This window comes from Chaetura pelagica, unplaced genomic scaffold (genome assembly GCF_000747805.2).
Source record: "Chaetura pelagica isolate M959 unplaced genomic scaffold, ChaPel_1.0 scaffold159, whole genome shotgun sequence".
Classification (NCBI taxonomy): Eukaryota; Metazoa; Chordata; class Aves; order Apodiformes; family Apodidae; genus Chaetura; species Chaetura pelagica.
The window spans coordinates 4,305,402-4,327,799 of NW_009954555.1; the positions used below are offsets into that span (position 1 = coordinate 4,305,402).

Consider the following 22,398-nt stretch of genomic DNA (forward strand, 5'->3'; position numbering starts at 1 on the left):
GCAGGAATGGTGCTATGCACCTATCAAGAGTGAAGCTTTATTTAACTAAAACTTAAGACTTATTGAACCTTCAGTTACTAAATCTCTAAGATTTGCTACAGGTTTCTGCCTTTGTAGCAGAGCCAGCATGCAGTAGCACATACCTCATCCACCCTCTGTTTGGTATCTTAGCTCAAATTTGTCTTCATAAGCAGTTAAAAACAATAATTAAGCTTTGCACTGGAGCAGATGAGATCCAGGCACATTCCTATTATCTTTACTACAAAGGCAGAGGAGTAATTTCAATCGAAAAAGCACAGGGGACAGTCCCTCACTTCTGACCTTCTTGAAGTGCAATCTTCCAGAAACTTCCTGTGAAAGCCTAAAGAAGATACTCAGTTTTTCTAGGGACAGTGTTGAGAAATGCAGAAGTACAATTACTGAAGGCATCCAGTTTAGGTTCACTGAATTCTCCTTCTGGAGTAGTTTTGTCTTCTTTGCACTCTCCATAGAATCTGGGCTCCTAACTTTGGTTCTCTGAATAATACCTAAACTACAAGTTCAAGCCATTAAGTCCCACACCAGAGGAAAGGAATGAGTTCGCTGCCTGGAGCCAGCCTCAGATGTTTTCAAAATCAGATGAAGTGCTCCAATATGCTGCATGAAGTAAGCAGCAGAGAGTCTGATAGAGATATGGACACTTACTGTTGCTCTTTTTCATGCTCTAGCAGTCTTTCACGGAGAATCATTTCCTTGGCAACATTGCCTCCCTCTGCCAGGATTTCTTCCCTCCTTTTCATCTCCTGCTTCTTTGCCTCCAAGGCCATTGCTTTGTTCGAAGCCTGGGAAGCTTGGAGTTTTTCCTGTGAAGCCATACAAACCAGTTATATGTTTGATTCACACCTTCAAGAATATAAAACAGATAATCTAATGTTGATCCCCTTATCTAAGGATAAATTCGTGGTAGATTTCTCTGAACTTACCGTTTTTAACATACACAGTAGGCATGGCACAATGAGATACAGAAAGCTCTAACTAGGCCAGGGCTACTTCTTTACCCTTCCAGCCTGCCCTTGAAATGCTACTCACTGAAGCAATGGAAAAAGGTACAGTTCTAATCAAATCAGTATTAAGATCAGATTCTACAGAGCATAAGTAGAACAGCAAAGTAGCAGAGCTCAGAAGTTAAGAATTTAAATAAATTCTTAAAGTAACTGGATTTCTTCCGTTTGTTTTCTCCATATTAATAATTTCTGCTTTGGGATCCAGAGAACAGGAAATAGTTCTGGCTGAGCTTTCAGATCTTATTACACTTATTAACATGTACATTCTTTTCAAGAGAGAACATACAGGACAACATGGCTGTTGACAGAATGAATTCCACAAGTAGAGGTGTCAAACTCTGCCCATACAAATTTAACACCCTGAGTCCTGCTGTTGAACTCTCCCCAGTTTCAAAAGATTGGGTTGGTCATCTGACAGGATCAGACAATTCTGCAAAGCCAACTGAACTGATTTCATGAAACCCCAAGCAGTCTAACAGCCAAGGTCTCCACCCCCACCCCAGCAGTACCCTGTTGGAAGTGATGCTGTTTTTCAGGGAAAGCACAGCTTGGATCCTTCTCTCCATATGCTCCTGAGTTTTCACTTCTTCCTTTGCATTTTTTTCATGAACTCTGTAAGCAAAGTAAAATATTTCAGGCTGATATCCTGGGAAGCTTTTATTATTAGAATGTTTAACCTGACAAGTGGCAATTGTCAACGTCAGCACTCTTCCTGCAAGGCTGTGTGTTCACTGTGATACTGGGTGTGGGTAACGTGGAAGAGTTGGAAGACTCCTGTATATACAGCACTACTCAGGTTCCAAGTGCCAACAGGCTTTCAACTGGTTTGCTCAACATTTTTTTTTTATTTGGAATATGAAGAATGTGTTCCACATTATGACATATGTCTAAGTTGCTAAAATAAAGTAAGAATTCAGGTGCTGCTCATATAACCAAGATTTAAACAATTGTGTTGTAAGCTTTTCATAAGCCCCTTGTAGGATTTATTTTTTAATGTGGGTACAAGCTCTAAAATGTGGGCAGAATTAAGTCTGAGAGTATTCCAGCTAATATAATGGTAAGCTAGAAAAAAAATAATCTGTAAGATCAATGTATTTGATACAGTACTCAGGGAAAAAAAAAACAACTATCTAACTGGTTGTTCATTTTCCTTAATTATTTGAAGTTTGCACATGCCATCTAAAAACTAAACCAACACAGAAACAGTACAATAATACCAATAATTTTTCCAGCTAATCTCTAGCATGCAAATAAAAGTAATAAATGTTCATAGTTTTTTTTAGTAGGAAGATAAATCATCACCACAGTTAGATTTGATGATCTTGAAGGTCATTTCCAATCTTGACAATTTTGTGATTCTGTATAACACAAACCTACTTCATTTACCATTAAGCAGAACAGGAGCACAAAGGAATGGCCTTTCAACCAGGGTGACCAGGCTGCACAAGAGCTTTTTTACCACACCCCAGAGTGCACATTTCAAACCTGGAATTCAGTTAGACTGCTTCAAAGTACTGCAGCTAATGACACACACAAATAAAATGTTTAAAATAATTATTCATGCCTATAAGTAGCCAGAGCCCTCTTCAACTCAGCAAAAAGACAGTCCCTTCAGCTACAGGGACTCTGAAGACCACGCTAGGGCAGTAAGTGGATTTTTTCTCTTTCCAAGTCCTTGGGTGCCATGTAAGATTTGATTCCTTCACAGCACTGCTACTGTAGCGATTTCCAAGTGTAACAGAAGACATACCTAGCAGAAAAATTATTATTCGTCAAAGGCTAAAGGATAAACTATTGTACAGCAAAGAATATACAGTGACAGAAAAGAGTGAACAGCAACCTTGCCATGCTTTTTCTCAGGAAGCAGAGTGCTTTTTCATGGTTCCTTTCGGCATCTTCACGGATTTTTTTAAGCCTTTTTTCATATTCTTTCTGGGCCTCCTCTTCTTTTCTACAAAACACAGGGAAACCAACAGCTGCAACACACCCAAGGAAACACTGATGCCACCACAGTGACAACTAAGGATGGGTCTGGGGAGCTTATTAATGTGCTGAAATGAGGACACAAGGATTTCTACCCAGCCCCTCCCTGTACAGTCTCTTGTTTTCACAAAACCTATACAGAAATTGGTAAACTGGTGTCCTCTTTCTGTCCAAGAACTCTTGAAGAACTTGACGCTAAATTCAGCACATCTTGGCAGTCAACAGCAATGCAGACAGATGCAGTTAGTCTGATCTAGTAAACTTCACTTCCTTAGACAAAAAGCACCCACAGGTTTTGTCTCTAGCAAGCTTATTTTCATAGATCAGAAATCTTTACCTAAAGCAACACTTAGCTAAGAAACACAAGAGCACAGAAACACAAGAGCACTGGTATTTGAATTTGCTAATCTTCTTAGGGCAACAAAGCTGGTGAAGCGCCTAGAGAATCAATCTTATGAAGAACGCTTGAAGGAGCTGGGAATGTTTAGTTTGAGAAAGAGGAGGCTGAGGGGAGACCTCATCAGTCTCTACAACTACCTGAAAGATCATTGTAGAGAGGTTGGTGCTGGTCTCTTTTCATAGGTAATTAGCAACAGAACAAGAGGGAAGAGCTTCAAGCTGCAACAGGGCAGGTCTAGACTGAACATTAGGAAATTTTTTTTCACAGAAAGAGTGGTCAGACACTGGAACAGGCTGCCCTGGGAGGTGGTGGAGTCACTATCCCTGGATGTGTTGAAGGGTCATTTGGATGTGATGTTGGTGGAGATGGTTTAGGGGAGAACTTTGTAGAGTAGGGATGATGGTTGGACTTGGTGATCCCAAGGGTCATTTCCCACCTGAATAGTTCTAGGATTCTATGATTCTCAACACCTGAAATAGTGAATTGGCTAAAAATTAAGTGGAGAAAGGAAGCAGAGACTGATTTATAGGTGCTTACTTTGCTCTAGACCGCTGTTTCTTCTCTGCCTGCAGTGCTGCTGTTTTCTCATTCCAAATCCTCACCTTGGCTCGTTCTTGGTATTGCATCTCTAGCTCCTCCTCATCTTTCTTCATTTGTTCATGGAGGATTTCACATTTTCCCTGCTCAGTTTCTATGTGCCACATCTCAAGCCTTTAAAACAAAGTGTGAACTGTTTTCATGAAATACTGACATTCCTTCACTTACAGATATTAAGTAGGTAAGGCTCTGTGGTGGAGTGATTAACTTTTGAGACCACTGAACAGCAGATGAAAACCGTAATAAAGATTGACTCCCATCACAGTTTCCTTATTCCCCCACTTACATGTTTTCTTTTAGTGTCAAAGCAATTTTCAACTCAAAATCCTTCTCCCTCTCCAGCTCAGCCTGCAGCCGTCTGCGCATTGCCCGAAGGCGGGACACGGCTGGGCTGGGAACAGTAAAAAGAGACAGTCAGAAAGAAATTGGAACGAATAAAGGTGAAAAAAAACAACATCCCACCAAGATCAGCAACAACAACAACAACAAATATTACCTTTGAGCTTGCAATTTATGGTTTAGAATTCTACTAATTTATGCAGTTTCTTACCTAACCTTCAAAGTGGCCATTTAAACTATCATGCATTGGTTGAAATGTACAGAGGACCAGTTACTTGAAAAGCACTGACCAGTAGCTTAACTTGACTACTCATTTATCAAGCTGATGGCTTTACAATATTCCATGTTCTTTGTCTCCAGTGGCAGTGTTGCCACAGAGTTTTTCTTTTCCTTGGTCCCAGGAAAACCAATAGACAGTGTGCTACAGACCTTTTTTGTTGAAGGAGCTGTTCCATTCTGGCAGTTAACCTACCTTTATAATTCTATAAATCATCAATATACTAATTTGAAGATTAACACGGGTCATACAATGCAGCTCCAGTTTGTTCACAATGCACTGGTTCCTGGTACACAAGCCACCCACTCCTTTCTATTTAAACTAAATGTGAAGAGCACAGTAAATTGCCTCCCACTTTATAGCACAAGTGCTTCAGAACAGCTCCTGGATGCAGGACTACTCCTGAAAGGGATTCATGCATTTCAGAAAGTAAAACAAATGGAGGGGGGGGGAAGGCATATATATAAAGTGGTGATTGTTAGTAGTTACCAGAAGCAAAACCATAATACCTGAAGCTGCCATAGCACAGTAGGGTTGGTTGGTAACTGAGACTCCAAAAAACATAATTAAGGCTGATTTAATAATCAGTTGTTATATTTTAAAACATATGCCTCTTTCCCATCCATTCCTAAGTGTCCACCTCTTTCTATACCAATTTACCTAACAGAATTTTACCTCTAGCCCAGGAAACACAGAGACCAATGATCCCCAAGCCAAGGCACCATTACTGTGTGTTCCAAAAGGAGGAATTCTTGCTGAAAAAAAGGGACCACAACAGCCATGCTCACCACCAGGGCAGTGAACTCACTGCTCACAGGAGCAGTGACCTTGTGCCACAACAGCCTTGCAAGCCACTCCAGTCACACCTCACCCTGGGAAGGGCAGGGCTTTCATCAGTGATCTGTTAACAGCTTTAATACATGCACTTGAGAATTCCAGCAACTGTTCAACAACATGAAGAGAGGAAACAGGCAAGTTTCTCTCATTAATTGCACAGATAAACCCAATGGATGCCTGCAGTCTTTGGTAACCAGACACACTCTCTACCTACACATTGCCAGCCTCCTCCTCTGTCTCTATTTCAATGTCTACACACTCCAGCTGCTTTGTGAGCCTCTTGATCCGCAGCCGACACCTACTCTGCTGGTCTCTGCAACACACAAACAGAGCATTCATATTGGGTAGGTTCTTTACTCCTTCTCATGGAACTCTTTTGTTTGGGGGCAAGCAAGTATGTTCCTTGAAACACTGACCTGGCCTTTTGGGCCTCAAGTTCCTTTTCTTTAGCTATGTCATTGAGCTCTTTTATGTTCCTCTGTAAGGCAAATATGCGAAGTCTATCTGTGTACTTCATAGCCTGTGTATTTGTAATGTCATCCAAATTGTGTTCCAAGCTTTCCCTTAGAAATGAAATACACAATTAACAATGAAAACAATGAGAAATTGAAGGATTATGTAAAGTTTGTTCAATTAACCAAACCTTCTCTTGAAAAGACAACAAATTTACTGTTAAAACTGGTAATAAAACAAGTTATTTACATGCTGGAATCAGATTTGTCTTCAGCTCCTTCAGAACTGTCCTCGTTTTCCCTTTTGTCACCACCAGCCAACTCTTCTTCAGGCTCATGTGCTAACAGATATTAAAACAAAAGTTTAATAACAGTTGGAACTGTAAAATGCAAAGCTTTTATACTTGTTGTCAAAATGGGGAGAAGCAGAGGTGACATTTCATGCCATTACTGTAGCATATATGTATGAGCAACTGAATCATACAGCCAAATATTTGACTTTTACCATCAGTAACTGAATCAAAAGGGCTGACAGAGGTAAAGAGTAGAGAATTTACTGCTACAGTAACAATGGGTTAGATTTGGAGCGTGCAGTGTAATGCTAGAGAACACCTACTGGAATCATTGCATTTACGTGGAATATCCTTTTACCCTAGAGCTGGACTGTTCCCATCAACTACATTAGAAGACACATCAATGGTTTTGTAAATTATCAAAACAATTAATCATTTTCACCTTCCCAGTGTTCTTCCACATTAGAAAACTCATCAGCTTCGTCTCCTTTTTCTTCCTCTTCCAGAAATGGCAGAAGAGATTTTTGTTCTTCTTCATCACTATGGTTAATCTCATTATCTTCCATACTGATAGTTCTTTCAAAACAACCAGGCTAAGAAGGAGAAGAGCACATGGTTTATATATATACACATATTTTCCAAGAACTTGCAAAAGTGGTAACTATATCTTGGGATGAATTAATAAGCTTCAGTACCTACTTAATGCATATGAAGTAACTTGATACAATCACACAACTTTGTACTAGTTACACATCTCGAGTATCAGCTTTAATAAATCTCTTACAGAGAAAAAAGGACACTGCCAATTTTTAAATAACAATTAATTCAATAATAAAACAAACCTCCTGAATGTATTTTATCCACTTAGGCAACCACTTTACCCAGAATGATTAGGCAACAACTCAAAACTATTTGCTCTTGTGTCTTACGCATTTCCCCCATGTTAAGTACACTGTTCTCAAATGTTGTTACAATTTCTTTAAAATTTAGTAAATTCTGTAAGTCCAATAGAATGTTATTTCCAAATGGCTGAGATTTCATCAAGATACAGAGATTTGTACATGTAATTAATTCTAATGAAGTTGGTAGCTCAGCTTTGAGCACATTGATGTAAATCCTCCTGCAGAACCCAAACCCATAAACTAAAAGTAGCTATTTTCTCTAATTAAGAAGCAGAGAGAACACCCCACGGAACGTGAAGCACAAAACAGCCCTTTACAATCCTACCCACCACCTCAAAACCAAAACCCAACCCCTCCCCTCCGTTTAAAACATCGCCAGCCCCTGATAAGCAACGCAACCAACCAGCAGCCCCAAATCATTGCTAACCAACCCGCCGCGGGGCCAAGAAGCACAACTCAAACCTCAGAGCAGGGTTAAATCAGCCCAAAAAGCTGAGAAGAGGTGGGGTAGGGTAAGTTATTTCCTGTGGTAACTGCCGTCTGTGCTGTGGTTGTCACGGGCAACGGGGCAAACCACCGGGAGCGGCGGGGCCCGCAGTGGTTCGTTCCCACCCGGTTCCCGCCTTTCAGTTCCACAGAGCGACAAACTGAGCGACAAGTTCTTCAAGATTTGAGCCAGCTGAGGGTTTTCATCAGTTTTGGGTCGGTTTAGGGTTTTTTCTTTGTTTGCTTGTTGTCTTTTATTTTTTTTTTGCTGCTGGATGGTTATTTTATTTTTAGGTGCATCTTTCCAGGGGTTTGTTGTGGGTTTTTTTGGTGAGGTTTTGGTAGGTTCTCTAATATATAAAATGATGAGTGATACTTGAAAACAAAACAAAACAAAACAAAAAACCACAAAATGGTGGCTTTAACTCTTCCATGCTATAGGTGTGAATAGGTGAGTACCTGTGGCACCTGTCCTTGGGCATCCAGCTCTGGGGATTCCATGTCGCTGAAATCTGAGAAACTGTCAGCAAAATTCAAGCCTGTTCTTTATTCCACACACATGTTTTAAGCGAGTTGGTGGCGCTATGATTGAAAAAAACTCTCTGTAGTGAATTCACGTGGCTTTCTGCAATGCAGAAGTTGTCTAGATTTGAGGTTGGATGAGGTTCAGGAAACGGAAGATTTCCAGTTTTCAATCCAAAGCGAAGCTGCCTCAAATGTCTTTTCAGAAATAAGCCCGCCCTGTTGTGACAATAGGATGTTACCATTAGTTACTAATTAAAGGTTGTTACAGCAAAAGTCATGTGTACTGATCCTGCTGCCCATTTGTAATGGCAGATTGGGAATGTTTCCTCCTGCATCAGCAGACATTGCAGCTTTGGAGGTTCCCTGTAACACTTCAACAATCGTTACAAGGGTGCACAAACATGAAAAAGTACTTAGATGATATTTCAGGAATGTATATAGTAAAGCTAAAAGTCTATATTCATAAAATGTGTCTCAGTTGGAATGCTCTGCTCTTCAGAGGCATCTTCTGAACCTGCTGTTTGCTCCCTTCAGTTACCAGACTATGGCTCTTAATTGGTAATTAACTGAGTTTCCTTTCTATTCCATTCCCTGTATTACCTTGACAAAGTTAAGGGACAGTGCCACTAGATGCACAGAAAAGCAGATTCTTGAGCCCTTATTCTTGGCACTAGGCCTAAATGACATGCCAGAGAAATTCAGCTATTCAAGGACTCAAAGTGATTCAGTTATTAAAATATTGAGACATCATTCTGTAAGCAGAGCTCTATACCAAAATAGACACTCATCTGTACACAGAGATGGAAGGAATTCTCAGGTTTGTTTAATTGAAAATGTTCCTCAATTGTAAGCAATATTTTTTATATATTTTTTATAGCTGCTATGGGGAGGTCTGTGTTTTTGATACCATGAACATGCTGCTAATCTAAGTATTTATTTCCACTGCTACCCACAGTATAGAGTATATATTACTCACAGGGACCAATTAATTGCCCTACACTTATGCTCTAGGTCCTCATTCTTCAGAAATATATGGACATTCTTAGCTCTGTAGAGTGTGGAATCTTGATTTTATGCCATCTATTCATATTACATACAGACATTTGCAGGATTAAAGCTACAAGATGTAGTCTAAAAATATGCAGTGATTAACTGTATAGCTCTCTCTGCAGATCTAGAATAGATATAACTCTGGTTAACTCTAAACCCACCAGTTCTCCCACTCCTGTAGTCCGAATGTAAGAGATCCAAGCATGTTTCTGTCCTCCAATGGAAGACTTGTAGAGAACATCTGGTATTATCACTCATTTTCAGTATCTTGTGATATTTTTATTCAGGCTATTTATTCAGTAAGAGTTTAGAACTGTCTGGATGATTTTCATAACAACAACAAAGAAAAAAAGGTTAACTGTAGTTCTAGACAATAAATATGCGGTTAACCTCTAAGGGTCCTAAAAACCTAAGTCAAGGAGAATAGTTGATTTGCAGCTTTGCTGTAAACCATGGTGGGTTGTAACCACTGCTGCAGCCAGAGACACACCATTTGGAGTTGATTACAAACTGAATTGTCATTTGTAGGAAAAGCTGGCATAGGATTTACTCAGGACTGGAACAAAGTTGAAATTGCTAACCCAACTTAATGCAGAAATAACAGATATTGTGTTACTAGTTTTACAACAGCCCCCTGCCCATCAGCAGCACTAATTGCAGAGTGCACAGTGCCTGCTACACCTGCCTGCACCACTGCTTGGCCCATGGCCAGGAGTTTGTGTCAGGTGAACCACTGGTCACTAGGGAAAAGCAATCTGGATTTGTATCTCCCACTGTATTGCCCAGAGAGAACGTATCTGCAGTTCCTCTGAAGGTGCTAAATTATGGCTCCCCAGAGAAGTTAGTATCTGCCAATCCACAATTTACATCTATCAACTTAGAGTCAGTGAATCTATTCCAGTTTAAGCTCCAGATTTACAAAAAAGGCATTGGTTGATGCTACTTTTCTAGGTTTTGTAGGTTCTGACCACAAGTGATACATCTCTGAGAAACTGGGTAGCAGAGTGTATATCTATAAACTAAAATCCTGCTGTTTTCTTACTGTGAAATTAAATTTAGAGGCTACTTTAGCAGCACCTCACGACCAATTTGAACCTTAGCAGAACTGGACAGTTCACTTTGCTATATGGTTACATACTGTGCTTCTCCAGGCAGTTGGCATTTCTTTTCTGAACGTTTCCAAGGTGACAGCAGCTCATATATGGAGCTTTCTAGCTTTTAGGCAGGAAGACATGCCAATAATGGCATCTTAATTTTTGCAGTGTGGTTCATATCAGATTACATAAAACAACTTCTCTGCCCCTATTCTATGATATGAATCAACATTTGACTGCAAATAATGGCCAAATATTGATAAGTATCTTACCAATGAGTCATCCCTACAGTTGTAGTTAGAAAGAATGAGGAGGCATTTACTACCAGAGCACTCCACAGAGGAATGAATGACCAGGGAGGCCATCACCTTCAGTCCTGGAACTAGCCCTGGCCCAGGGATAAAGTGGAGAATCTAATCCCAAAACTGGAAAGAGAAAAAGAGGGCAAAGTGTCTGGTCACACTGCCCTTTGTGTTCATTAAATAATCTATGCAGACTGCGGGAAGAACTGGGTGTTCTATGGAACATCTGGAATCAGATAAAAACTAGATTCCACATCCAGCACTTTAGATGAAAGCAAAAAATTCATGTTGTGGTCATAGTGCTATCTTTTAAATGCAGACATATTTGTACTGGGGCCACAGGACATTCATACAGTGCAAGCACAGTATAACCTCTGAAATCCCAGCATGCAATTACTGCTGATATTCCCAAATCTCATTTATAAAAATAGCCATATGTGTGTAATTTATATATCCAGAGACATTTGGCAACGTTGCTACAACAGTCTTACACGAGCTGCTTATGTGGAATCGTGGGAGAGCGAAACTAATTATCCATGTGGTACGTTTTTTGCCTTTAAAAATTACATGTGACAATATGACATCCTTACTTTGCTGGCAGTAAAACCACCTGTCCTGCTTGGAAAATGATCTATTGAGGCATCAGGTAATGCAGTGCAACTGTAAAATAAATGTAAATAACAACCTGGTCACGGGGGAGCTTGGCTGGATCCCATGAGGTCTCTGATGATCTACCCAAGCTCCACACGAGGTCAGACCATGGGGTGACTCTTTTCATACAAGCTGTTGCCAGCAGCCAGAGGGATTGAGGAGAGGTAGTCATTCATTTAGTAGGGTAACAAAAAGGCTTAAGAAAAATGTAGTATCATGGGCCATTTTTTGGAGAATATTTGACAGTTCCAAGCCAGTAGCTAAAGGAAAGCTTTAAATGTTTTAAAAGGATTGGATGAGAAAGATTTGGGGAGCTTATTTATTTTGTTTTGATGTTTTAATAGCAATTTTAATTGTTTTTTTTAATCTATCTCTTGAGCAATTTTAATCTGTCATTGACTGTAAACAGTCTGGGATATTCTGCTAGAATTGCAGGAAAATAAACATATTGTAGATCATTATTATTTTATCCCCTCTCTTCCCTTTGGCTAATAGCAATTTTTCATTTTGAGTGGGGGTGTACATATATGAAACAGCCTATTTTGCTTAAATATGTATTTGTATGGAGAATCCACTACAGGCAAGGCTGAATGACCTAGCATTTGTCCTTCTTCCATATAAGATAGAGGCTATAATTAAGGCCCATATGCATAAAATGTAATTTATTTATTTGAGAGAAGCCACACATTTATTTTAGGATTTTGTGGAAATGGATCTTAGAACATCTCTTTTTCTGAAGAACAGCCACAAAATGGTTGCTAAATCAGTCCTGTGAAAACAACATGAGATTTTGTTAAAGCCAGCAAAGCAAATAACTTTTTCATAGGATCAAAGTGAGAGCTGAAAGGGCAGTTGTTGTGGAAATAGAATTCTTTGGGAATTATTCTTTTAGTGGGTTGCTGTTGTATTTTTACTTGTTTTAATGATCAAATTTGTAACAAATCTATCCCTGTAGAGTGTATGTTGCCATGATGGACTTAAACACAGAATGTTAGGGGTCGACCAACATCCAAATCACTCACACATTTCTCTTTACATACGTATAAAATACACAAACACGTGCTCTAAGTGTATAAGTGGCCTTGGCTGATTTCTGCTCATCACAGATGCTGAAGACATAGAAAACCTGTTATTTTTTATACTGGTAAATTAGATGACAGCTGTCAAGCCAAAGAAAAACAATACCAAGGAATTATCAGAGTAGGAACATAGCTCATTGGAACAGTCCTCAAGAGTGGGAAAAACATGAAAAAAAATGGTAACTGAAAATACCCTGAAAGGTGTAAAACTGTTCTTTTATACAGTGAGACAAAATCATTCTGTACATCACCCTGAAAATTCCATCTAAAATCCTTTGGTTTCCTTCCTCCAAAAAACAGTTTTCATGCAACAATCCAACTACTTGAGTTTAAATTTAGGTCTTTTCCTCCTTAGTGTGCATTAGCTGCAGGCATGACCATTGAAATCTGCAGAGGAAGGAACAGATCAGAAAGAAAATAAACCACATCATTCTTACACGTTTATGACATATGTATGTGTGTGTATGTCAGTCTGTGTAGGTATCAGTCTTGTATGTGTGTGTATGTCAGTCTGTGTAGGTATCATGTACATTTGTACCCAATCTGCAGATACTCTGTGCAGTTGTTCTCCTCCTGGATCCCATGGGGCTGTTAATCCCCTCACCCACCACTCCTCAGTTCCCATTTGAAATATTGCCAGTAAATAATAATACAGAATTAAGCACACAAAAAAAGAGAAACCCAACACTTTACCCCAGGTGCATCCTTTCATTTGACTAAGGTACCTGCACATTCACTTTTGCTTTGAGATACAATTTCTTTAAAATGTCTCCTTCACAGTGTTTCCTTTGTGGGTTGGTTTTAAAATTGTCATTTCTAGATTGAACAGCATAAGAAAAAGCAGGGGAGGCGGAGGAGGAGAGAAGTAAAGCGCGAATATGGAGGAGAAAATCGAGTTTGACCTGCAAGTAGAGCTGAAAGCAAAGTCCCGCAGAGGCTCGTGGCCGGGCTCCCCGCTGCCCCTGCTGCGCTGAGCCCCTTCCTCAGGAGCGGGCTGAGGTCCCGGCAGTTTGCAAGGCACAAAAGATGGAAATGTGCACGTAACGATGTCAGCAGCTGCGGGATGGAGCCTGGCAAAGGCGGTTTCACAGCTCCGAGCTCGCTGAAGTGACCTGAGCGGTTCCCTTGAGAGATGCCCCTCAGGAACCTGAGCGAGGAGGCAGAAGTTTGTAACACCTTGGCTCGGCCGCTTTTGTACCGCCCGCCTGGGACAGCTTTTAGCAAGCGAGGAGGTGGCAGCTTCCCCTCACCAGAGCTCCCCCCTCTATTTATATTCCCTCTCTCCTTGAAAAGCTGCTGGAAGCCGGGCTGCAGCTGCGGGCGCCCCGGAGCCGTGCAGCGGGATTTGCGGAGGGGCGGGGGCAGCTCCCGGCACCCTCCAGCTCCTGCCTCTTTAGCCCTTTCCCACCCTTTCCCGTGCCGGGCAGACCCGCTCCTCATTCCCCTCTCTCCGGACAGCCCGCGCTCCATGGCTGCACCGCATGTGCCCTTCGCTCGGGCTGCATCTCCCTCAGCACATGCCTAACATTCCCGGAGCACTTCTAGTTTGCTCCCCCCGCGCTCGGTGGGATTAATCATTTCGGAGATTATTGTCGGTACCCAGCCGCGCACCCGGGAAAACCGGTCGGAGGAAGAGCCGAGAGGTTCTGAAAGCAGCTGAAGAGCTGATGCCAGAGCCGGGCAGTGGAGCCGGGAGGGGGTGAGCGGCGGAGACCTGCCCGGCTACCGGCTCCGCGTTCCCGGCTACCGACGGGGCTCCCGGGCACTGTCGAGATTGTGGGGGCTGCTGCTGCTGAGCAACAATACCTTGCTTTAAACCCAGCCTCAACTTGTCATAGCAAGTAAGGATGGCAACGCTACTGGAGCTTTGGAGCTGCCAAGAGAGCCAGGGAGCCGGGGTTTTGTTTGCTACCGTCTAATAAATGGGAGTAAAATGGAATTTCTCACCTGGGTTTTTCCTGCCTTGGTTCTACTGTGCACCCAGCAGCACAGGTGTATCAGGTAAGAAAACGCCTTATCGTTGGTTCTTACCCGGCCTCCCGGGTGGGGTGGCTGGAAACACAAGCCCTGGCTGTGGCTGTTCCCCTGTCCCTGATCCTGCTCCCACTCCTGCCCAGGGATGCTCTCCACTCGAGGGCTACAGCTGCTCGAGGGAGCGTTCAGCAGAAAAGGGGTCTTGGCTGAAGAGTTTTCTTGATGTGCCCCATCTTTAATTTTTTTTTCCCCTCACCGAGGATGGGTGCAGGTCTATCAACTGAGCAGCAGCTCCTGGGGTTTATCTAGGGATGTATTTTTACTGGGATGCCTGTGGAAGCTTTCGCTCGAGGGCTCTTGCTCTAAACTGGGGGCACTCACTTTTTGTGATGGCCCCGCACGTCCCAGGCACTCTCGTCCCCTTCACCAGCTCCACAGGGGCCTGCTTGGCAGGGAACTCTTCCATAAACCCAGCACAACCCGTGGGTACTAACAGAACATCTTTGCCTAAGGCCTCCACAGGCACAATTAAAACCTCCAAAATACAGGCATTCCTTTCTAATGGGTTCATTAAGTCTCCTGAACTTGAGACAAGAGGAAGAGACTGGCAGAGATCTTAGGAAAAAAACACATTTGAGGAACATCAAGCATTTCTTAAAATAATAAATTCTAAAGACACATGTTTGCAATTCTCTGTCACATTGATTCTGAAGGTGTTAGCTAGGCAACCAGCTATGGTCTCTATATATTCTTGCAGATCTGGAGGCTGTCTGTGGAGAAAGCTTGCCATGATTATGCAATGAAAATAGAAGGGGGAGTAAAAAAGAACTTGGTGCATGTAAAAACATGCCTACATCATCCAGAGCAGGGATGGCTGTGCTATTAAAGGGGGCTTCCTACTTCTACTTTATAAATATTATTAATAGCTTCAGAGGAGTATAAGAGGCAACGTGATAATTGTAGTAAGACACAGCATTGCTGTTACAGCTTTTGGAATTAATTAGTGAGATTTTTCCTTGGGAAGGAGAAGGATCTTGCATTAGAAGTGTCAAGTCAACTGCTTATTCAGGAATGACAGATGATTTATCCTATGACCTTGAATCTGTTATCCAGGGTCAGATCCTGACACCCTCGTGCTCTGAAGCAATCCAGTGTTACAGTGAAGGCAAAGGAAATGCTGCCTATGACCTAAGGGCATTGAGATTTTGCCCATCAATTCAATGCTCCCCCAGCTGCACTGGGGCTAGCATTAAGTATTTTGGCTGAAAAGTGGTGTGGAAATGTTAAGGGAGATTCAGCCTTCTCAGCCCCTGTCTTCAAGGTCTTTTTGTAGGCACAGCAACTGCCAGGATATCTGCAACCTATAATTTGGTGGATAACTTCCTTTGTATTTGGATTAATTACATAGTTACTTGACATTCTTCCTCCAGTTACACAATAGTGATGAGTTGTTTGTTAGAAATATATCTTCTCGTGGCAGAGAACAAGGCAGAATCTGCCTTGTGAAATTCCAACTGCTCAGTTTGTAGTAGTTTTCCAAACATACCAAAGTGTTAAACATTCAATGTCAAAAAAAGCTGCTCTGTTTAGTACAAGTTTTCTGAAGATTCGGGACCTAGCATGGCTATGACAGAACACTGTTCAGGCTTGGAAAAAGTAAGTAACCTTGCTTATATGTATACTTTTGCTGACTTAAACAGAAATAAACCAAATATTTATCGTTGCACCAGTAAAATTACTCACACGAAGACAACCTATAAAGTCATACCCCTTGTAAGGGACCAAGAAGCACATTATCTTCTTCCTTGGAGTTCTGTAATATATTACATACAGTTATTTTTTTGTAAGAGATGCCTTTATGAAGAGCAATGCTTTATTTATACTGTGATTTTATAATAATGGGCAAAAATGCCAATAGCTACATTTTATTGCTCTGATTTTGTTTTCTAAGTGTATTGTCATCTGTGGTTATGGTGACAGAGGCCACCCAACACCTCTAAGTTCTCTGCTTGTGGACTGTGTGTTGACAGGTGTAAGCCAAAACGTGCAAAAAAGGAAAAATATGTCAGTGAGTTCTGGGCTCAGGGGTATGACATGAGACTTCCCAAAGTCAAAACTGCCTGTTAAAATAATGTGAAGGTTTGGCAGAGGGAAGTGGGGAATATATGCAGCCTGCTTCCTCAGAGCATTTTTTAATATCCTCTAAGGGTGCTTTAGAGAGCTGTATTTGAACAGTTTTCTGTCATGTGTGCTGGTTGACTCAAGTGAGGGAGTCAAATTCAGCCTAAGTCACCACATCCTACTTATGCAGTGCTCTTTACGGGGAAACATTTTTTAAAAGTACTATTATTTGGTTTGCTTGAGGCAGTGATTTGTGGCAAGAAATTTTGCATTCATCATTGACTGCTCTTTGGGACAAAGATTGTAGCTTCCACGATTTTATCAGTTTGATATGCTGTGGATCCTGCACTAATAAATGTGTCTTAGGGAATTAGATCACCTGCTGAAACACACCTAATGAAATATTTCTTCATTTGTGTGGGGAAAGACGACTATTGATAAGAGTTTTGGGACACACTTTGTCATTCTCCACTGAAATACTTTAGTTCTCTAATTAAAGAGATGTAGCTTTTCTATGTGAGGTTCTTCTGTGTTAAATGACTTTTAAACATTTTCATAGAATTGTTCTGTGCGTCTCCTTCAGTCTCTTCTTATTCATGGCAACAGAGCAGCTTTAACATACGAATATATGAAGAGAGTGATCCATTTTCTGTAGCTTAGACTCGGAGAGGAAATAAGGGCTTTTATGTTTAAGAGGTTGCCATGAATTAAGCCTAATGCTTTTTCAATTACATTTCAAAATACAAAACATATTTACAGGGTGCTTCATGTAGAGTCAGGAATGGCAGATGGGAAGGATACACATACTGCTCTGGATAATTGTGGACTTTGACAGAGGCCAAATGTGGGTTCACTGACCTTGCAGGACGTTCTTTGTCTTTTTCCCAAGAAAAAGTTTTCTTGAGTAGCAAAGGCATCTGGGACAGGTGCTTTTTATTCTGGAACTGACAGTACTTAGCTCTGAGAGATCTCTTTGTCATTTGAGATTCATTGCTTGGAGTTGTTTTCCCTGGCTGGTGTCAGGGGCAGTTTTGTTAGGCAAAGAAGCACTTCAGACTTTTGCCAGGTTCTTCAGTGGTGATTTCCTCTCCCCTTTGTCATGTGTGCAGGAGAACTAACTATTCTTTTCATAGTTTTAACATTAGCAGTCTGTCTTCTACTGCTAATTACTGAGCTCTGTTGAAGTTCTCACAATGCTTAAGCTCTAGATAGGGTCAGATGCAAATATAGTCTCCAGAACATCTGTTGAAATGAGGTGTGTGCGGAGCCACAGTGTGGATGAAAACCCATCTCTTTCAGCCAGAGTGGCATTGGTACACATGACTTGCCATTCAGTCAGCTGGACAGCCCACTCTGGCCTGGTGCAAAGATAAGCTTTTGGATAAGCTGTTATGCCCCCTGAATTTTACAAATCTATACCTTAATTTTACGAAGTCCTTTAATTACTAGAACAAGCTTTACAGCAGAGTATGTCAGAAAGCGAAGTTGCTGAATCAACTACTAATAGTTTTCCTTTCTTTTCATCTTTACTGCTTACACTATGAAAAGTTAATCCCTTCCAACGTGTCTTTTCTCTGATGCTTTTCTTTGTCAGGTACAATAAATTAATAATATTTTAGGCCATATATAATCCCAACTGCTTATCAAGGATGAATGAAATTATCTCCTTGTCCTTCATGTAACTCTAAAGTATTGGATATGATGTAGAGAGGTCTAGAGGAATGGCTCAAAGGAGTTATCACAAACTGGCCAGAGTTTGTTATGTCTCTTCTCCCTCAATATTCTTGTGGGATGAAATAGAGGGGAATGGGAGATTTCTGCTAAGCTGAAGGACCTGGTATGACTTTAGACCTAAAGAGCATGTGTCAGACTGACATCAGCAGAACCTGGGCTCATTTCTACCATGCTGAATCATGCACCCAGGCATGCAGCCCCTTAATCATCTGTGAGAAAAAAAGCCTGATATTAGAAAAAGCTTTTGGTAACTCAGTGACAACTGTAAGTTACTTTGATTCACATATTCTCTTTGGGTATCTACGAGCCACTTTGTGAGCACCATGATAGTGTGTGAGAATAACAGTGACTAAGAGTGATTTTGTTGCCATTTCAAAGAAATTTTTAAATGAACTATGAACATCAAAAAAGTAAATCTAGCCATAAAATTATTCCATCTGCTGTGCTTTAATAAAACCCAATGGTATTAAGTACATATATTAGTACATATATCTCCACTAACTTCAACACATTTGTTAAACTGATGATCTGACCCTAAGGCTTTATTAATAATAGAAACAAGATTCATTTTAATTGTGTCATGGATATTTAAGTAAAACTCCCTCTAGATTGTAATCTGCTTAAAACACATGGCAAACTATAGCACACAGTTTTTAACCCAGCTTCCATAATTTTAACTTCCTTTTAGCTCTGTGGCTCTCCCTAATGCCATTAAAATAGAATACTGACACAGGATAACTGCTGCATAAGTGCTTGTCCAAAAAAAGATGAAGCTCCTGGCAGTTCTTGTAGTGACATCACTTCTTTTACAGCAAGTAACTGATTATACATTACTTACCTGGGGATGAGCTCTTGATGCACAAAAGTAGCAACACCTATTGTGAAAGGGGAGCAGCAGGATTTGTTTTAATTATTTTTCTCTGGTTGAGCACTCAGAAATACACACGGTACTCTAATTTTGCAACAACTTGTACCAAGCACATTTGTACTATTGTATATGTAGGAAGCACAGGCAGGCTCTCCCATCCTCCCAGATCAGGCACTCAAGGCAGTCACTACATGAGCTGCTTTCTGACTCTGTTTCCAAAACATTCCCTAGAATTTGGCTGCATTTGAGCAACAATAGTTGAGAAGCACCATTTTCTACTGAAAAGGCAAAGGGATTTTTAGGCAGTTATATTAATTCAAGTGTATTTTAGTTATTTACTGTAATGATGAAAAACATCAAGTCTTGTTCTGTACCTACAAAAGGAGCTCAGCTATCGTGCTGGTTAGGAATGCTGTTACATATATAGGGCTGGGACCAGTTACAAATAAGTACATTTTTTAAAGAAAATACTTTCATTTAGTCTCATATTCTCTAATCTGCCAAGGATTAAACAAAACAAAACAAAAAATATTTTCTGTATGAACTGATAGCCTTAGTATTTCCAGAAACAGGATAGTGAATGTGAAAGAAAATAAAGGACAGAATTTCTGAACTGCAGTGTTTTGTGGTATTGCAGAAGAAAGCTAGACCTTAGCATCTGGATCTTGCCAAGTAGTAGGAAACTATAATTTCATTTAAGTAAATACTAACAGTTGGATGATTGAAAGACCAGCATGTAGGAAACAGCAGTCTGATAGAAAGATGTATTTATATAGTTGATGAGACCTAATAAAGATAGCAAAAACTCTGACAACATCTGTTACAAATCTTAAAAGCCCTTGTCTAAATCAATTATGTTATTCCAATTTATGTAACTGAAAATATGGCTCTGAATCTTCCAAGATCCTTACTCAGAAGATACACAGGAACCTGAGAAACAGTAATTTGAGATGAACATAGAGCAGTCTGCTCATGGCAAGGAAGCATTATCAATGCAATTTAATATATGACCCCAATTTTAACATTTTGCTGTGAACTAATGAAGTTTCTAGCCCTGTGCTTTAAGGTCACGTAAGCTCTGTTAATGTAAGTTTCCAGTGTCTCTGCTGCTCAGAACTTAGATTTATACATTGTAATCCCAGAACTCCTTCCTTATATAATTGACTGCCATGAACAGGGCAATCAATGATTTTTCTTTCAGTCCCCTGTGAGTAGAAGAGTTGGTTATTGTAGGATTCTCTGCTACTACACTAGCAATAACTGCATGTGCTGAGCTGAATGCCCAGACTGGCATATTCTGGAGAGAAAAACCATGTGCTCTATGTGGGTCAATGTCACATGAACACTCTGAGGAAGTTATATAAGTACCAAGGCATAATATGTTTATAGTTTATCACTCTGCAGCCTTTCTTTGAGGCTTAATGAGTTTCTCTTCTGTTACCCATGATAGGTGTCTCTCAAATGCCACAGCTATTGCTCCACTTGGTGGAAGATGCTGAAATGGTGCTCAGTCACTCTGGGTATAGTACTTGCTCTGGTGTACAAGAAGTCAATATCTTCCATTTTCTGTTACTTTCCTGTTTGTAAACATGGCCAAGATTTAAAAGATACTTATTCTCTTTACCTAGAGCTATGAACGACATCGGGGATTACGTAGGTTCCAACATCGAAATATCCTGGTTACCCAACCTGGATGATTTAATGAAAGGGTATGCAAGGAATTTCAGGCCTGGGATTGGAGGTGAGACTTTAAGAGTAATGTCTCCTCTGTTTCTTACAACCCTGCTACCCTCTGATGTTTATGTGAACTTCATCCTCTATATGAATAAAAGATTGTGGTTGTCTCTTACCTGGATACTAGAAATAATAACAATTGACAATTTGCTTGATCTTGAAAAAAGACAGATTATACAACAGAATTGGCAGCACAGCCTTCCTGTTGATACAGTTCTTACATCACCAATTTCTAAGTTGAAGGAATTTCGGATTACATTAAGAGGTGATAATTTCTGTATTTGCTGGAAGTCAACTAGATGATGTGGTTTCCAAAAGAGATTCCATAATTTTTAGTAGTTGTGGTTGCATCTTGTGTCCTTTATCACTGAAGCAAAGTGTTCTGTTGGAAGTTGAGGATGCAATCTGTTAAAAGATTTAGCTCTCTTGATCCAAGGTAGATTTGACTTGGAAAGTTTCCTTTATAATGAAAAAACATTTTGATGAATCCATTCTGTATGAAAGAATGAACAGTCTTAGGTCTTCTCTACTTGTGTAGGTACTTTGATGATGTAAATAATTCAAACTTCTTTTTTCTCAGGTCCTCCTGTTAATGTTGCTCTTGCCATTGAAGTAGCCAGCATTGACCACATCTCAGAAGTGAACATGGTATGTTATCAGTTCAACAGGAGAAGTCCCTACATGTCTAGGCAGTACCATGGTGTTTGTTTAGCATCCCTGTTTCACTGGGATGTCTCCTCTCCTAGGAATACACCATGACGGTATTTTTGCACCAGAGCTGGCGAGATGACCGTCTGTCCTACAACCACACCAATGAAACTCTGGGCTTAGACAGTCGGTTTGTGGACAAGCTCTGGTTGCCAGATACTTTCATAGTAAATGCCAAGTCTGCCTGGTTCCATGATGTGACTGTGGAAAACAAACTTATCCGGCTCCAGCCAGATGGAGTCATTTTATACAGCATCAGGTGAGTGAGCAGGAGTGCAAGTGTACTCTGTCATCCATTACCTTTCTGAACAGACTATGAATTAACCACTTGGTTTTCGCAGGATAATTTCCTCAAATGTTTATTCATGTAAACTGGAAGAAAGCAGTGATGAGTCCTACCTGAGATCCCTTTGCTTTACACAGTTTTCACTGCCAGGAAGGCATCTTTGGCTACACTAACATGTTTTCCATTGCATAATCACTGACCACTTTGCAAGAGTTTTCTTGTTGCAACTCAGTAACTATATTTAAAGTTAATTGTGTAATGTTCTAAAAAATAATTAGTGTGCATCTTTGAAACAGAAAGTCCAAAGTCATCCCTAGGGTATTGGTAGTGATCTTGGGGACAGCGAAGGGAGCAGATTTGACTCAGAAGTGTCCTTTTTACCAGCATAAGTTGCTGAAGTGTCCTCTGACATTAGACAAGCCATTAGACTTGCTTCAGTTTCCCCCACCTTTGGGTTTCCCACAGACATAGTAAGGACAACAGCTATAAGGATTTTGAAAACAGTTTCCTGTATCAGGAAAGTATTAATGTTTCAAAGTTTTCCATATAGTCTGTGAGTTCTGAGGAAAAGGCTCTATCTGAATGCAACTAACAGGTGTTCATGTTGCTTGGAACAGGATTACCTCAACAGTGGCCTGTGACATGGACCTTTCCAAGTATCCA

The 22,398-nt window shown here is 40.6% G+C and overlaps 2 protein-coding genes across 2 annotated transcripts in view; one reads left to right on the plus strand and one right to left on the minus strand.

The window, feature by feature from the left end:
• The window catches only part of CFAP74 (cilia and flagella associated protein 74), a 49,792-nt gene extending 36,012 nt beyond the window's left edge, over nucleotides 1–13,780 (minus strand). Inside the window, exons 1-9 of the mRNA XM_010005276.1 lie at nucleotides 13,213–13,780; nucleotides 6,179–6,269; nucleotides 5,893–6,039; nucleotides 5,691–5,789; nucleotides 4,310–4,414; nucleotides 3,964–4,137; nucleotides 2,884–2,994; nucleotides 1,553–1,655; nucleotides 685–842 (exon numbers count right to left, since the gene is read on the minus strand). Of these exons, the coding sequence (XP_010003578.1) occupies nucleotides 685–842; nucleotides 1,553–1,655; nucleotides 2,884–2,994; nucleotides 3,964–4,137; nucleotides 4,310–4,414; nucleotides 5,691–5,789; nucleotides 5,893–6,039; nucleotides 6,179–6,269; nucleotides 13,213–13,780 (1,556 nt within the window). The remainder of the gene's footprint in view (nucleotides 1–684; nucleotides 843–1,552; nucleotides 1,656–2,883; nucleotides 2,995–3,963; nucleotides 4,138–4,309; nucleotides 4,415–5,690; nucleotides 5,790–5,892; nucleotides 6,040–6,178; nucleotides 6,270–13,212) is intronic.
• Nucleotides 13,781–14,012: 232 nt separating this feature from the next.
• GABRD (gamma-aminobutyric acid (GABA) A receptor, delta) overlaps nucleotides 14,013–22,398 on the plus strand; it is a 13,811-nt gene continuing 5,425 nt past the window's right edge. The window contains exons 1-5 of the mRNA XM_010005194.1: nucleotides 14,013–14,311; nucleotides 20,636–20,748; nucleotides 21,322–21,389; nucleotides 21,488–21,708; nucleotides 22,353–22,397. Coding sequence (XP_010003496.1) covers nucleotides 14,244–14,311; nucleotides 20,636–20,748; nucleotides 21,322–21,389; nucleotides 21,488–21,708; nucleotides 22,353–22,397 — 515 coding nt within the window. The 5' untranslated portion in view covers nucleotides 14,013–14,243. The remainder of the gene's footprint in view (nucleotides 14,312–20,635; nucleotides 20,749–21,321; nucleotides 21,390–21,487; nucleotides 21,709–22,352; nucleotide 22,398) is intronic.